The following is a 15933-nucleotide window of genomic DNA, read 5'->3' on the forward strand; positions in this document are numbered from 1 at the left end:
TTCTCCTTTGCTCTGCGTGTGTGCGGTGCGGGGCGCTGGAGTGGGCGGACCTCTTCGTGTCTGTGTGTGTGTGTGTGACTTAACGGATGCGCTGACACCAGACACGCCACCCCACCCCACCCCACCACCACCACCACCACCACCACCAGTGTGTACGTACATCCGCTTGTCCATTAGGACCGGCCGACGTGTAACGCAGCGTCCATCGCTCTTCTCTTGTGTTGTGGTCGTCAGTGTTTGATGATTTTGCGTCATTCCCTATTCGTTCTGCGTTGGACGCTTTTTTTTCCGCTTTACTTCAGTGCTCCTCGCCGGGTGCGTGTCTGGGTGTCTCTGCATGTTCTGAAGGGAGGCGACCCCTTTCCTCTTCACACCTTCGTCTCTCGCACCGCCCTTCGACTCCCTTTCCTTCCTCGCCGCTGGACGATTTGTGGAAGGCGCCACGACGTCTCCCATTCTCTCTTACTCTGTGAACATTTCTGTGGAGGGGGGAGACAGGCAGGCTGCTGGCACCGTCCTCACGGACAGTAGCCGTCGACTTGGCTTGCTTTGCAAAGCGTATCTTTTCCAGTATTCACTTGAGGTGTCGTCTTATGAGGGCCGCAACGGATGTGCTGACGATATCGGCGTCGCCGTCGGAGACGGAGTCCCTCGCGCGTGCCGCAGTCGCCCTGGCAGGCGGCTGTTGCTCCTCCTCCATAGTAACAGGCAACGTCGCCAGCGCTACGGCATGCTTTACCTCCCCACTCACCCCCAAGAGTACGCCGCCGTCTACAGTTAGCCGCTGCCTTGTGCGGCCGGTCTTACGGCAGCGAAGCCATAGCAGTTTTGATGGTTCGTTGTGCCCGCCACAGCAGTCCAGCTGCACCTTCAACCACTCGTTGGCGACTCGCTGCGAGAGTGAGCGAGAGGGGGACAGTGGCGTAAAGATGCCAGCTACGAAAGAGCAGTGCTCCATGCACACCGTCGTCTGTAGTCGATGCCCCGGCGCTGCTGCAGGTCAGCAAGAGCGTCGGCAATGGCAGGAGGGTGCGGCGGAGACAGCTGTGGGCAGCGACGACGCGGCTGAGGACACCGCGAGCGGTGGGGCGAAGGAGAATGACAGGGTGGGTCACAACAACAACAGCAGCAGCAGCAGCAATGGCGGCACCACCAGCGGGGTGCTATGTCCAGTAGTGCAGCCCCTTTCAGATCACACCACCACGGCCTTCAGTGGCTCCACACGTGACCAACAAGATAAGTGGTATGTCGTCACGTGCTCCACACCAAGCAATTCTGCTCGCCCACGCGGCGAGGCCTTGGTGTCGCTGTCGTCCGCTTCCTGCGCTCCTCACTTCTCTGCGAGCACGGCACACAACAGCAGCGCGTCGAGCAACTTCCACGTCGCATCAGCTGGTCCCACTCGTGGTACCGGCGCCACTAGAAGTCACACGGCTGACCCATCGTTCTCCTCGTCTGCGCTCCCCCACAGTGCCCAACTACCTAATGCCAAAGCCAAGGCTGTCCCTCTGCTGCTGGTCAATCGGCTTTCCACCCATTGTGTGAGCGAGGAGCTCGGCTCCCCGGTCACCTCGCGCCCCGCGTCGCGACACGTAGTCAGCGGGGCCTCCCTGACCTTGCTGCAGGGCCCTCTTGGAACGCCGCTGGGAAGCGGCGCCACAAGCCTGGACAGCGTCACTCCACTCAGCAGCAACTGGAGCAGTGCTCGCACTTCCTTCATGCGGCCGCCAAGCTTAACCCGCTCCAGCGGCGCAGCGTCGACACAGGGCGGCAGCGATCATGGCAGTATCACGGTCCCTGGAGGTCTGCCACAGACATGCGGCGGCGGCGGAAGCGGTGGCCCAACGGGCGTCATCCCTCATTCCGTCAACGGGCGAGTCTTATGCTCTTCGCACGGAGCACGGCAGCCGGACCTTGGCGCCCGTCGCACGACCTTCCAGCGCAGCGCCTCAAGTGCCTCACCGTCTGTAGCCACTTCAAGCCGCGGCGCACCGCCGCCGAGTGATCCGAGCGAGTGGTCCAGCAGTGCTGCAGTGACAAAGGACACCACCTCAGCACGGCCACCACCGTCAATGTCAAGGGAGATGCAGAGCTTTGTTCTCGGACAGTACCGCACATTGCAGCGCGCCGTCCTCTTACGCCCCGCTCCACCGCAGTCCGTCGACGCTGATGAGTCCTCGGCGGATTTTCAGCACATCAAGCGGACGACTTGTCCGAAGCATTCCAAGGCAGCCAAGGAGACAATCAAGGCACAGGAGGTGGTGCGGCTGCGCACCCTTCAGCAGCACCACCACGACATGGAGGTGATTCGAAACGGCGGCCGCGAGCATGTTGGGCCAGAGATGAAGAGCAGCGTGGTGCTGGCCGGCGCCCTGTCCAAACTGCGAGCGCGCACCCGTTGCAGCCTCAGCAGAAGCGCTGCCGTGGATCTCGGAGGGAGCGTGGAGACGTCCTTTGTGGGCTCACCTGACGAACGCAATGTCGCTGCCCTGTACTCCAGAGACGGCTCCTCGGACGCGACTCACGAAAAGAATGGCGCGGCGCAGTCGCCGCGGTCGGAGGGGGAGCCGGAAGCCTGGCACACCTCCAAAGCCTTCATGGAATTCAATGCCCCTGCTGACGCGCGGTGTAAGGGGCAGAAGTGGGGCCACGTGAATAAGAACCGCATGAAGAGCGAGGAGATCGTCATGGCCGTGGTTTTCGACAGCGACGACGAGGAAACCGATGCAAGCGGCACGTCTAGCGTGGAAACGCAGAGGCGTTCTAGCGTCGGCCTGTCGCACCGGAGCGCACAGTTGAGCCCCATGGACGTAGGCGAGTTTTCCAGCAACACGGCAGAGAAGCGCGCTGGCGAACGACTTGTCTCGCAGCCACAGCGCCGTAGGGGAGCAGCAGCCCCTGCGAGATGTGCAACACCCCCCCTGCACGGCAGCAGCAGCGGCAGCGAAGAGAGCCGCTTCGCCTGCAACAACCAGCGAAGGAGCAGCGCGCTCAACATACCGTCTCTGTATGCCACGCAGCCGCTGGAACCCTGCTCGCCGCTGGCCACCTCGACGTCGGCACCACCTGCATTCTTGCCTACACACTCACATGATGCCTCGCATCACCACTCCAATTCCGCTGTGACTTTGCTGGAGCGCAGGTCACCAGAAAGGGACGGCGACGAAGACGCGGAGGATGAGTGCTGCCACTGCTGCCCTTGCAAGCATCCCAAGAACTTCTTTGCCCTTTGCCGCGCCAACAGCCAGAGCACCGCCTCACTCGTCTGTCGAGGGGAGCAGCGCAACGTAGGGGTCAGTCGCACTGACGAAGGGACGCAGCTCATCTCCCGTCTCGCTCAGCCGGCGGCAAGCGTTAAGCCCATGGCAGAGAGGCAGCCGAGCACGGTCATGTCATGCGCCAACTCGGATGCTTGCTCAGTCGTGGTGGAGGACTTGGAGAACAACGACGGCGATGAGGTGATGCTCTCCATGCAGAGTTTTCGCCGCTCTAATATTCGGCGCATACGATAAGGGCCCATCTCTCGCACAGACGTGGCTCTGCATTCGTGTGGCCGTCTCACCTTCATGTATTTAGTCGTGCCGCTCTCTCTCTCTTTCTCTCTCTGTGTGTGTATATGAGGGCTTTTCATTGCCCCACTTGGCGCCGCCTCCTCCGTCGCAGTGCTCCCTTGCTGATGTGCTCTCTTCCCCCCCTCTCTCTCTCTCTCTTCTCGCTTTGTTTGTTTGTTTGTTTGCAGCTGTGCGCGAGTGTGTGTGTGTGTGTGGAGGGGGAGGGTTTTGTGGCATGCGCCAATGTATGTGAACATCTAAATCTTTCTCAGTGGGCGCGCTTATGGAAGGCGGATGTGCGCGTGCGATTCCCCTCTCGCTCCCTCTCTCCCCCTCCCCTCCCCTCTCTCCTTCATCTTTTTTTTTTTCTCCCTCTCTTTTTTTTTGGCCCTGCTGCTCTGTGGCGTCCCCGCCATCGTCATCATTGTCGTTGTCGTTTTACGCGGTTCTCGTCGTGCTCAGTACTACGCCCCATCTCGTGTGTTTTATTTTATTTTTGCTGCCGTTCTTTCACTCGGTGCGCAATGGACGTGTCCGTGTGTGCGTGTGTGTGTGTGTGTGTGTGTGCCCGTACGCAGCACAGCCGTGGCTCTTTCTCCAGTCAATCTTCATTGTCCTTCATACTAGTGTTGCTGTGCTCTGAACTTCTCTATCTCTGCCTGCCCCTTTCTCTCTCTCTCTCCCTCTTTCTCTCTGTGGTTGGTGGGTTTCTCTCATCCTCGGCGCCTTCGATGTCATCGGAGACGGCTGCTTCTCTCGCTTTCCTCACCTCATCCCCTCACGCTCTTCTCTCTCTCTCTCTCAGTCTCTCGAAGTGGCGGTGGTGTGTGTTTTTTGCCAGCCCTTCTTCTTGTGGTTGTTGCACCCCTTACTTGTGTGTGCGTGCGTAGTTGGCCTTGCCAAGGTGAACCGAAGAGGAACGCAAAGAGGCAAGGGAGCACACGGGAGGAGGTTTCGTCTCGCTCAAGGTATCCGCGCTTTCCTCCCTGGCTCCTGACAGATGAGGTCAATGCGGAGAAGAAGAGGGCAGTTTGTGTAAGGATCCAGCGACTCTGCCGTGGTGAGTGAATCACATCGTCATTGAGCCTTCGGCGGGGGGCAAATGCCTGAGACTGAGGCACATAAGCCGACGAAGAGAAAAAAGCGAAAAGGAACCGTAATCGAGAGTATGGCACGGGCGACACAGAGGGCGTGTGCCGATACACTCTCACGTTCATCCGAAGCGGCGAGTCGACGCAGGGAACAGGTTAGCAAATGCCGCTCGCCTTTGGTTCGCCTCTGCCTCGTAGTAACGTGTGCTGTCTCTGTGCAGCGGTCAAGCATGCTGTCTAAGAGATGCGAAAGAAACGCTGCCATTCGAGTCCCTACCTCATCACTGGCAGCCAAGCATCGTCAAGCAGCTGTATTGGGGGTATCCCCTACAGACACGCCTCTTGTGCTCCTCCTGCGGCCCTTCATCCCGCCTTCGCCTGCATCACCGACTAGCGCAACACCTTTCTGTTGCAGCTCTCACTTGATCTTCCATGCTCCCGTGCTTACCGCCTTCTTCCCCTGATCTTCTCTTCCCTGCGCACACTCGCACGTACCGCCACTACAGTCAACGAGGCATCGTAGCGTCCAAGGGGTGAGGGAGGCACACACACACACAGACCGACATCAAACGTGCCCTTCATCACTCTCCCTTTTTCTCTCCTCCCTCTCTCTACCCAGTCACTTTCTTGGCTGCTTTGTTTCCTCTTTCCTCCCTTTGGCGGCCCGCTGCGCCACGGTGCCCGTCCGCCACTCTGTGTTAGCGGTGGGTCCAGTAAAGTGCTCTCGATTCTTCAACCACCCCCTCCCCCGATACTGCCCCCAGCGATGCGTGGTGAACCCATGCGCACAGGTGAGCGGCTCGCACTGCCGGTGGGTATTGTCACCACCACCCTTCTCCTCCTCTCCACCCTAGGCTCCATGGCGGCCGCTGGCCCTGTGACGACCAACCCGGTGCAGCCGCTGCTCGACATTCCATTCTTCGCCACCGGCACCGCCCTGAGTGTGGGCAGCAAGCTCTTCATCTCCTCCGATGCGACCTGCACGAAGAGCCTCTCGACTACGTGCTCCGTGAAGAGCGAGGTAAGCGGCAGCAGCTTCGGCAATGGCACCTGCATCTTCACAGTGGGCAGTGCGGCGCTTGAAGTGAAGCTGACTTCCCCCCGGACCTCTGTGCCAGCGGCCTACTGGTGCGTCGGGAGCCCCGGCTCCGCAAAGGAGGTGGCCACGCTGCAGATGCACAAGATGGAGGTCACGCCCGAGTACGTCTTCAACAGCGAAGAATCTGTGCTCACCTTCGGCAGCGCAGTACCAGTGGGGACAACGGTGGGGTTTTACGCTGACGACCTCTGCAGGCTCTTGCATGCAGGTGGCGGTCCCTTTATGATAGCCAAAGAGCGCACCGTGAAGTTGACGACGAAACTTTCCTCTTCTTCACTTTTTATCTGCGCCTCCACCTTCACTGTGAACGGATCCACCACGCGAGTCACCCTGGTCAATACAGTGCTGCTGGCAAACCCCTACACGGTGAATCCCGCCACGGGTGTGCGCCACCAAACCATAGCCGTCTCGAGTTCAACGCAGCCCTATGCGCAGTTCTACCTCTCCACCAGGGCGCACTGCGCGGACCCCCGCCCAGTATTCCAAAGCTCTATTGCCGGCCAAATGATCATGAAAGTCGATGTACCCCGTGGTGAGTACCTCTTCTGCGGCTCACTCCTTGCGTCCGAGAATGGGGTGTATATTCCCGCCACCAATACGTTTACCGTCTTGGAGTACGATGTGGTGCCGCGCACGCTGTACATCGGCAAGGTGACCGATATGTCCTTTGCCCTCGACGCTGTCCCAGTGCAGTCTGCGCTCGAAGCAGTCCTCTCCACGTCCGAGGACTGCACTGCCGCCAGTAGCTGGCAGAACACGTGGGGTAACCCAATGCAGTGGAGCGCGAAGCTGCTGGGTGTCCACTACGCCTGCGTGCGCAGGAAGGACAACACGGCCGCTGTCGGCTACGCGAGTGTCATCATCGCGACGGATCCGCCCACCACCACTTTTGCTCCCGCCACCCCGGTGCGCGGCGTGTCTCTGCGCGTCACACTCACGCACGTCAACGCGACTAAAGCCTTCTTTATAGTCGGTCTGTTCGCCTCGCCGGACTGCAAAACGCTGCTCGTGAGGGGCACCGCCAGCCCGGCCACGAGCGCCAGCGCCAGTCTTGCCGTGCCGCTCACCGCCCCAGACAGCCTGCACTACTGCGTGTCGAACCCGCTGAACAGCGATCCAGCCATGCAAGACGAAGTCGTGCGCTACCACAAGCTGGAGACACTTGCTCCGCAACCGTTCGCCCTGCAGCACGCGCCACTGCGCGTTGGCGCGCCGTCGACCATCACGCTGGACAGCACGGTGCACCTCGCGAAGGGCACGACGGTGGCGCTGGTGCGCGCAGACGCCAGCAAACCGCCGTGCGAAGCCACCGACATGCCGACGCTTGACGTCGCCGGCGCTGCGTTCGTGCTGGGCCCCATCACGTTCCCCGAGGCCGGCACCTGGGACGTGTGCGTGCGCGAGCCCGGCGCAGACTACCTCGCTGTGCAACGCGTGACAGTGTACGGCAATGCGACCGTGACGCCGCGCGGCGTCGTCGCCGGCGTGGAGGGCGCCATTGTCGTGCGCGGCCTCCCGCCAGGAGCCGCCGTGTTTGTCACCAGTGCCCCTCAGTGCGCCAGCGACGCCATTGTGCTGGGCAGAGCCACCACCAGCGCCGAGGGCGCCGCCACGCTCACGCTGAGGTGCGACAGCGTCGGCACCCTGCTGCTGTGCTGCGACTACCCCAGCACAGCGCTGCAGCCGGTGTTGCAGGCTGCAGGGAGCGTGCGCAGCGCCAGCCCGCGCGTCGCGCCGGCTGTCGTGTCACTCACAGCACAGACAAACGGCCCGCAGCTGCTGAGCTTCGTGGCAGCAGGAGCCGCGGTGCTGGACGGCCACGCCGCCTACCTGCTGCCCGGCAAGTCAGCCTGCCCTAGTGGTACTGCCACCCCCGGCGCTGCCATCGTGCTACCTGCGCTAAAGGTCGCTACCGACAGTGACACGCCGCGCGCATCCCTCGAGCTCCGAGCCGCCATGGTGGGTACGCGCTACCTTGCCTGTGTTAACATCAACGGCAGCTTCGTCGCTACCGGCACCGTCTCCGTCGTGCTGCCCGCACCGCGCCTCGCATCCGACCCCGCGCCGCTCGTCGCCGGCCTCCCTGCCACCATCCGCCTCCTCGGCACCTACGCAAGCGCCGCACAGGTCGACACCTACGCTGTTGTCCGCGGCGACGTCGACTGTACCACCGACCTTGATACCAAAGCGGTGCTCGCCCGCGGCTCCATCGACCCTCACACCGGCGTCACCACGCCCTGCCTAGTACCGCAAGACGCGTCGCTGCTCACCCGGCTGCGCGTATGCGTGGCACCGCGGCACAGCCTCCTCGGCGGCGCTGGCGCCATCGGCTACGCTGCAGCCGGCGAGCTCGACGTCATTGCCTTCGGACCGCTTAGCCCCTACGCACAGCTCCGGCGGCCCGCCAGCGAAGTCACCGGCTGGCCCGTGCACACCGCAGCCACGCAGCACCTTGTGCGCTGCAGCACAGCCACGGACGACTGTCTCGCCACCCCAGCTGGCGCCAGCGCCGCGTGCGCGGCGGCCGCTACGCGTTACAGCGTCGGTGGCACCACGCAAGGTGACCTGTTCGCGCCACGCGGCAGCTACTTGTTGTGCCAGAGTGCCACCCTTGACGGCGTCATGGGCACCGTCGCAGCCAACGCTACCGTCGGCGTCGTGGATGCCTTCGCCATGACCACCGACGCCGACCTCAAACGGATACGCTCTTACGTGCCCTTCGGTGCCAACATCAACGGCGGCCCCATGGCCACCACCTTCTACTCAGTCGTCGTGCAGCCCGCGAGTGTACCCTGCAGCATCGTAGTCAACGAATCGCAGACCTTCACCTCAAGCGAGAGCTCCATCATCATCAACATCAGTGACATCGAGCCGCATATCGACGTCCACTTCTGCGCCGGACCCACCACCACGAGCAGCCGCATCGAGGCGATGCGCGCCACGCTGCACCACTACATGAGCCCTGCCTATATTTTCGCCGACACACTCACCACCATCGCCCTGCCAGCGCAGAGCGCAGGAACCTCCGCGCTGCTCTCGTCCTCGCGCAGCTTGCCTCTCCCCGTGCAGGGCGGAAGCAGGAGGCCTTTGAGTGGCAACCGCGTCAGCTTCACTGTCGATGGCTGCGGGGAGAACGAAAATATCACAGAGCTCTTCTACCACGAATTCAACGGCGCCTGGTCGGCACCACGTGGGCGCATGCTGCTGATAAGGACAAGCAGCTGCAGAGGCGGCGCCGGAGCGGTCAACATCCGCACCGTCGACGCTGCGCCAGGCACTCCTATCAGCGATGCCGGCATTGACACGCGGTTCCTGGCCGTCGCCGGCATCGGTACCAGCAATAGCAGCGCGTCGCTACCGGGCATCGGCGTGTTGTCCACGGGCTACGCGCCGGCTATGGGCGAGGACGCCGCCTTCCACGTGTGGGCACACCCTATTGGCGACCCGCACGCACTCTTCACAACTGCCACGGCGACACTGCGGGTGCGCAACTGGGCCGTCACGCCGGCGTACGCGCTCAGCCGTTACAACGCCACTGTCGGCGCGGCGCCGCACACGCTATTGCACATTAACGACGCGACACCGCCCGGCTGCACCTTCTTTAGCCAGTCCCAGCGCTGCGACAATAGCCTCGGCGACGCCGCGGAGATGGGCACGTCAACGCAGGCCGCTGTCTACAGTGCCACGGGCGTGAGTGGGCCGGTGTACGTGTGCACCTGTCACCCGCAGACCGGCGCACCGCTGGCCGTGGCGAGTTTCACATCGCTGCTGCTGCCACAGGTGCTGCAAGCATCGCCCGCCATCGTGCGGGGTGCCAACTATATCGCCACGCTGCAGGCGAAGGGCTACACGCTGCAGACAACCAGCACGTTCCTCTCCCACGACCACTGCGTCGGGTCTCTGCCGCTTCAGCCCACTGGGGCGTCGACTGCCGCGGTCGTGTCGGTGTCTTTCGGCACGGCGAGCATCGCACAGAAGGTAGAGAAAGTGAGCCTGTGCGTGCGCACCCCGGCCGGCACCGGTGCCGCAATCGCTAACGTGCCGGTGGCGTCCGGTAGCATGTGGCCCACGCAGTTTGCGGTCGGCGCCACCGGTGCCACCATCTTCATGCCACTGTCACCGCGCACCACCTTTCAGCTGAGCGCCACCGCCACTGGCTGCACCGACGTCAGCGGCATGCCTACCTTCTCCACCGATGCTGAGGGATACGGTACTCTGTCACTGCTGAGGGCCAACGACGACGCCCTGCCCCTGGGATACTACGCTGTGTGTGCCTCCACGCCAACTCGTGCGGCAGCGGCGCTGGAGGTCATTGAAGTGGTGCCGGCGGCGCACTTCGACGTGCGCGGCACCATCTTCGTCCTCGGCGTGCCCAGCCGCATGGAGCTGCAGCAGGATCTGCGCACCGCCGACCTCATCGCCGGCTTCAGCACAACCGCCGCCTGCAGCCCCATCACCACCGACCACGGTACCTGGGCAGCGCTGTCCAGCACTGCCATCGAGGTGCGGGCGACGGCGGTGAGCAGCACAGGCGTGTTCCTGTGTGCGCAGGTGCCTGCGAACGGCACCGTTGTCGCGTTGCCGCACTCGTCGGCGTCGCCTGGCCCCATCACCTTTGTGCAGCTGGCGATGGCGCTGCCGACAGGCAGCTGGGACACTTGCACTGACTACTTGGTGAACCAATGCTACCCGCCCGGAAGCGCCGGCAGCACGGCCGCTGACGTGCTAACCGTGGTGCACGGCGACTGCTGCGATCGCACGGCGCAGGCACAGGCAGTGGGCAGCGCCAGCATGGCCAGCGGCATATGTCGCCTGCGGCTAGATGCGGCAAAAGTGGCAGCGTACGCCACCGACACGAGCTTTGGCGTGTGCGCCTGGAACCCCAACAAGAGCTCCGCCTGCGCGACGCTGCGTCGGGTGACGGTGACCACGAACTGCACGCCGAGCAAGGTAGGCCGTGGCGCCAGAATGAGCAGCGGCGCGGTGGCTGGCATCGTGATGGCGTGCACAGCGAGCAGCGTCGCACTGCTGGTGTGCGCTGTGTGGCTTGCGTGTCGTTTGTGCGGTGCGAAGAAGAGAAACAACGACACGCAGAGCGATGAGGAGAGCCCCTCCTTCGGTGATACAGCTGACACGGCGGGTGCTACAGAGCAGCGGCAACGGCTCGGACCACTGTGGAACCCGCTTGATAACGTGGCCAAGGATGTCATGCTCTCGGGGCGAGGTGGCGGCGAGGGAGTGGCGTCGGCGAAATGGTTCACCCCTACAATACCGCTCTCGAGCTCGAGGGTGACCGCGGGGAGCGTGGAGGCACCGCAGGATGGGACGCCAAACTGCATGGACGACTTACCTGACGTCATCACTAAGTACTACAGCTTTCTGGACGACTCGGACTTCGACTACGAGACAGTGTCGCAAATCCCCGGCGAGGGCGAGCCTAGCACGATGGACGAGGAGCTCGAGGCGATGCTGGCCGTGCCACGTGCGAGTGCTCTGCCCGAAGAGCTCGAGGCGAAGCGGCGGGCAGAACTGCGCGTTGTGGCGGACCGAAACGCAACGTTGTTGGCGGTACGGGAGGAGAGGCACCGCATGGAGGAGGAAGACCCCGTAAAGCTGAAGGGGATTCTCCTACAGGAACGGGAGGAGTGGACGAGAGCGGCGCTCGAGAGTCGCTACCGTCGGGCCGACTACAACCTCACGGTGCTGTTCAAGTCTAGCCTGGAGTACAACAACGCGCTGTGGAGGAGGCGTTGGGGAGAGTTGTCTGAGTCGCCCTCCGATGAAAGTGAGCTGCTGTCGGTGGGGTCGTGGGACGTGGCGCCGCTGGCACCGCTCGATTATGAGCGCGATCGCTGCATGGACGCGCGGCTTTCGCCATCAAAGTCTCACGCGTCCGTCTATTCCCCCACTGCGAGTTTTCAGTACAGCATCAGCAAGAGCCCCGTCCTCCAGAAGCCGCAGCTTCTCACAACGGGCTTACCACCTGCGCGAAGTTGGTCGGCAGGATCGCAGTCCTCAGCGGCGGAGACGCAGCCGTCCCCTTGTTCGCCCAATGACCTCTACCACAGGCGGCGCTTTTTGGAGTTTCCGTTTGTCACCAACTCGCTCCAAACACTCATCGGGGGCGACAAGAACCTTCCAGAGCCGGTGTTCCTGCGAGGCTTGACATTGATAGACCTCCAGGCCTTCCACCCGAAGCACCGCTGGCTTGTCGACCCGCCCCAGCCCTCCCACAGTGCCAACCTCCTCCCAGAAAGGAAGGGGATGTGGGCGTTTATGGCGCCCGGCTCCACCGTGCCTTTTGTGCGCCGCTACTTGACGCTGCTCGAGGAGGAGTTCCGCGGGCGGAGAAGGGCTTTGCAAGCGAACGCCACTTTCTGGAAGCGCGTCTTCTGGGAGAAGCGGAATGTGCCCGTCTTCTCGACAGTTGAAGAGGTGCAGCCGGTGTACAACTTCGACGACGCCCGCTCCTTCTGCACAACCTCCCTTGAGTACCGCAACTTGAGTAGCTCCGAGAACAGCAGCGACGGCGAAGGCACAGGGAACAAGGGTACTCGGCGCCGTCAGACAACCGAAGAGCTGTGGGCGAAGGAGAAGGTCGCCTCCGCGTCCATTGTGGAGCGGCGCCGCGTGGAGCAGGAGCTGGCGTCCCTGACCATCACCAAAAACATGAACAAGAGAGAAAAGAAGAAGATAGAAGCCGCGCAGGCGGCCTTTCGGGCGGCGCAATCGGCAGAGAGAAAAGCCCGTGCGGCTGAGGAAAAGGCGGAGGCGGCACGTCTGAAGGCCGAAGCGGCGAACAAGGATGCCAAGACGGCGAAAGCGGGCTGCGAGAGGCGGAGCCTGTCGAGGACTCGCCCGACCAGCCCGACTCCAGTCGGGGAGCTAGCGGGTCAGGAGTTCCAGCGCATGGAGGAGCTTCGGAGGCTAGGGATGCGGTAAAGACTGAGTGCGCTAACGATGTTGGCAAAGTTGTTGGTACCTTTGTTTGAACTTTAGGTAGCCGCCATTCGTGGCAGCGACGTGAGAGCAGACCCTTGTAATATCTTCTCCACAACGTCTGTGCACCACCAGCCTCCTTTGCTGTCAGGCAGGCGCACTGAACTCCCCAGAGCTGTCTGTAGCACAGCAGCTTTCTTCCCTCGACACCCCCCCCCGTTCTCCCCCCTCCCTTCCTTCTATTGCTTGCTCTAGCGCCGCTTTTTCGAGCAGAATGCTGTGGGATGCTCTCGTGCGTGGACGACAGCGAGACACATCACGTACGTTCATGGCTTACGTCATGGTCAGCGGCTGTGTTGCTTCATACTCGCGCCTTGCTGTAGTCGAGCTGATTGCTTCGCGCGCGTGTGTGGGAAGGTGTGTCCTGACTTGGTGCTCTTCATCCTTGTGTTCGTTCTTCTCTGTTGTCTTTGCTGAGTTGACTGACTGGCTGGTGGGCTCTCTTTCCGTTCGCTTCCTTGTGCGTCTTCTTGGGCTTCGTGCTCTTCGTCTTTTCGGTTTCGGTTCACTCTTGGCTGTTGCACGCCCCCTCCCCTCCCCTCCAACTTCTCGTCTCTCGTTGCACTCCCTCCTCGCTTAGGCGCTGCTGTTGGGGTTCTGCCGTTGTTCTTGGCAACGGATGTGTGTGCATGCTGGTGTGTTTTGTGCTCGTCGCTTTCTTTCCTTTTTTGAGTTGTCACGTCGCTTGGACACGGCCTCACCCATGCACGCACAGATGCGCAAGAGCGCTCGCTCTTTTCCTCTGGCTACTGCTGCGTTTGGCTCCTCTCTTTCCTCTCAGCCTATACATCATTTTTCCCCTCATCCACTACTATCGTGTATGTCGCTCTTCTCTTCGTGTCACCTGCGACACGTTACCGACCCACTGGACCTCTGTCGCTTCGCTCTCTCTCTTTCTCTCTTGTGTTCTGCGATGCGCATGTGTAATCCACCTGCTGATGCTGTGCGTGGGACGACACCAAGGCGAGAACGACGCGTTCGTGCCACCTCTTGCAGACGGGTGCTCGATCTCCTCCCATGTTCGACCCCTCTATCGAGTACGTCTCCTTCCGTCTCGCGTCGCGCGTTCGAGTCCCGTTCGCAGGCGCGGGTAGGAGAGGGGGAGGTGACCAATGCAACATTAGCCCACCAACCACCACCATTGGACGAGCAAACAAATTAAGCAAGTACGACGTGGACGCTGGCACTTGCCGGCCATCATCGCATCGCCTCTTGCCGCCCGTGCTGCGGGTGCCTTGTCTGCTGCTGGACATGTGTTGGTTTGTGCATGGCGCAGGTGTATCCCCTCCCCCCCACGGGCCCTCTATTTCGTTTTTCTTTCCTCTTCTGTGTTTCCTTTTCCCCGTCTTCTTCCTTCGTCCACCTCTCTCTCTCTCTCACTTTCTCTCTCCCTATCACGCGTCTCTCTCCTGTCGGCGTGCAAACTGCAGGCTGGTTTGCCTCGTCCTACCCTTTCTCAGCCTTTCGTTAGGTGTGCTGCCTCTCCTTGTTGTTCTCCTCCTCACTTTCTATTCCTTTGCACGACAGACTCGCATACGCCCTCCTCCTCCTGTCTTTCCTCTACTCCCTTTATCCCCTTCCTCTTTCGTTGTCCGTGGGCTACACCACCCTCCTTCTTCTGCCGCCACATCTCCTCGTTTTCATCTTTTATTGTTTTGCCGTTTACGTCTTCCCATGCCACGGTGCATGTGTTGTGAGTGGCAGCCAGTGTAACATTGCTTGCTTGTGCCTGTGTCACCACCCAGGGACGACGTCTCGAACGTCATGCGTATCTCTGAGCATCACATGGCGTACAAGGCTACCGAGAGAGGGGTACGGGGGGAGCTGGGGCAACACACAGCTGCCCTTTACCCCACCCCCAGCACAATCCCTCTCCTCATAGGTTACATCAGCACCGTACACAGCTGCTTACATGAGCTTTGTTACTCTCCCTTTGTTTCACGCTTTCTTTCTCTCTCTCTCTTTCATACATTTTTGGGGGATTTGGATGTCTGCATGTGTGTTTTTCCCCCACCCCTTCCTCTGTGTCCGAGGAGGTTGCTGCTGAGATGTCTCCGCGTGTGGAGGAGGCGGGCTGCGAGTGCGCTGGACGTCATGTTTGGTTATTGTTTCGCCCTTTTGCTTGTTTGTCTTCTCTCTCTTTGGCCGTTTTCTCTCATCCTCACCCCCTCCCCATTTTTTCTTCCTCCCTCTTTCCCTTTCCTTCGGCCAACTTGTCACGCGCACGCGCGCGCATGGGTGTGCAGGTGGCGTGCAGGGCCAGGCGTTGTGATCCTTCGGGGCGCCACTCATGTGCATTTCTATTCTCTTGTGTCAGCCTTTTCTTTTCAGTTTTTTTTTTTGCTTCGCTGCTCGCCTTTTTCGCTAGTGGTGCGTCTCCTGTCGGCTCACTCCTCCTCCCCAACCCCTCGCGGTTGGGCGGTCGGTACACAACGTGCGACGGTGTCTGCCACTCTCTTCGCACGTGTGCCGGTCCATTTTCCTTTGCCCACTCTCTCTCTAACTCACTCGTGCTCAGTTTCTATTCGACATACAGCGCCAGTTATCCCCTCTCTCGCGCAACAGCGCCTCTCAGCCACTACGACTCACCCCCTCTACTGTGTGCCTCTCTTCAATTGCGGCTGCTTGTCCGCATCGCTGTGTAGCTTCACCTACATATTCGACTCCTCCCAAGAGTAACGGTGCTTTGCATACTCCAACAAGACGCTGGTTGCGAGGGTGCGTTTGCATCTGCATTTGCCGCCTCGTTGATGCGAGTGTGAGTGGGAAGGTCGCGCAAGCACGGCAGGTGCTGGTTGAGGGGGGGGAAGAAGGGTCATCCAGGAGGCTGGGGGAGACCGATGGAGGTGGAGCCCATGCCGAGCCGCAACCCAATCGGCCGCTGAGGTAGAAGTGAACAGAAAGGATATGGGGGTGGGTGGGAGAAAGCGACCCGGGAGAGGATCGCTGTGTCGGCGCGCGACGATGTGCACGGCGGTGGTGCCTTCTGCTGGGAAGACTGGCGACGAGTGTTTGTCTTCCTACTCCTGTCCGTTTCCTCAGGACCTTATGAACTTTCACTCCACGGAGTGCAGCGTAGTACTGCGCCACAATCGCGGCCGGCAACCACCGAGAGAGAGAGAGAGAGACAAGCGCGTATGTATCCCCATGCACGCATGTGCGTTGCACCGATGCCTTATCGTCTACTGGCGTG

The 15933-nt window shown here is 61.3% G+C and overlaps 2 protein-coding genes across 2 annotated transcripts; both read left to right on the top strand.

Moving 5' to 3' along the window:
* Positions 1 to 593: 593 nt before the first annotated feature.
* Positions 594 to 3512, top strand: LPMP_200460 (hypothetical protein; the record flags this gene model as incomplete). The annotated part of the gene is made up of 1 exon (XM_010699943.1): positions 594 to 3512. One exon carries the CDS (start codon positions 594 to 596, stop codon positions 3510 to 3512), a length of 2919 nt encoding a protein of 972 aa, XP_010698245.1.
* Positions 3513 to 5408: 1896 nt separating this feature from the next.
* On the top strand, positions 5409 to 12683 carry LPMP_200470 (hypothetical protein; the record flags this gene model as incomplete). Its single annotated transcript, XM_010699944.1, has 1 exon — positions 5409 to 12683. One exon carries the CDS (start codon positions 5409 to 5411, stop codon positions 12681 to 12683), a length of 7275 nt encoding a protein of 2424 aa, XP_010698246.1.
* Positions 12684 to 15933: the final 3250 nt, after the last annotated feature.

Source organism: Leishmania panamensis, assembly GCF_000755165.1.
Source record: "Leishmania panamensis strain MHOM/PA/94/PSC-1 chromosome 20 sequence".
NCBI lineage: Eukaryota > Euglenozoa > Kinetoplastea > Trypanosomatida > Trypanosomatidae > Leishmania > Leishmania panamensis.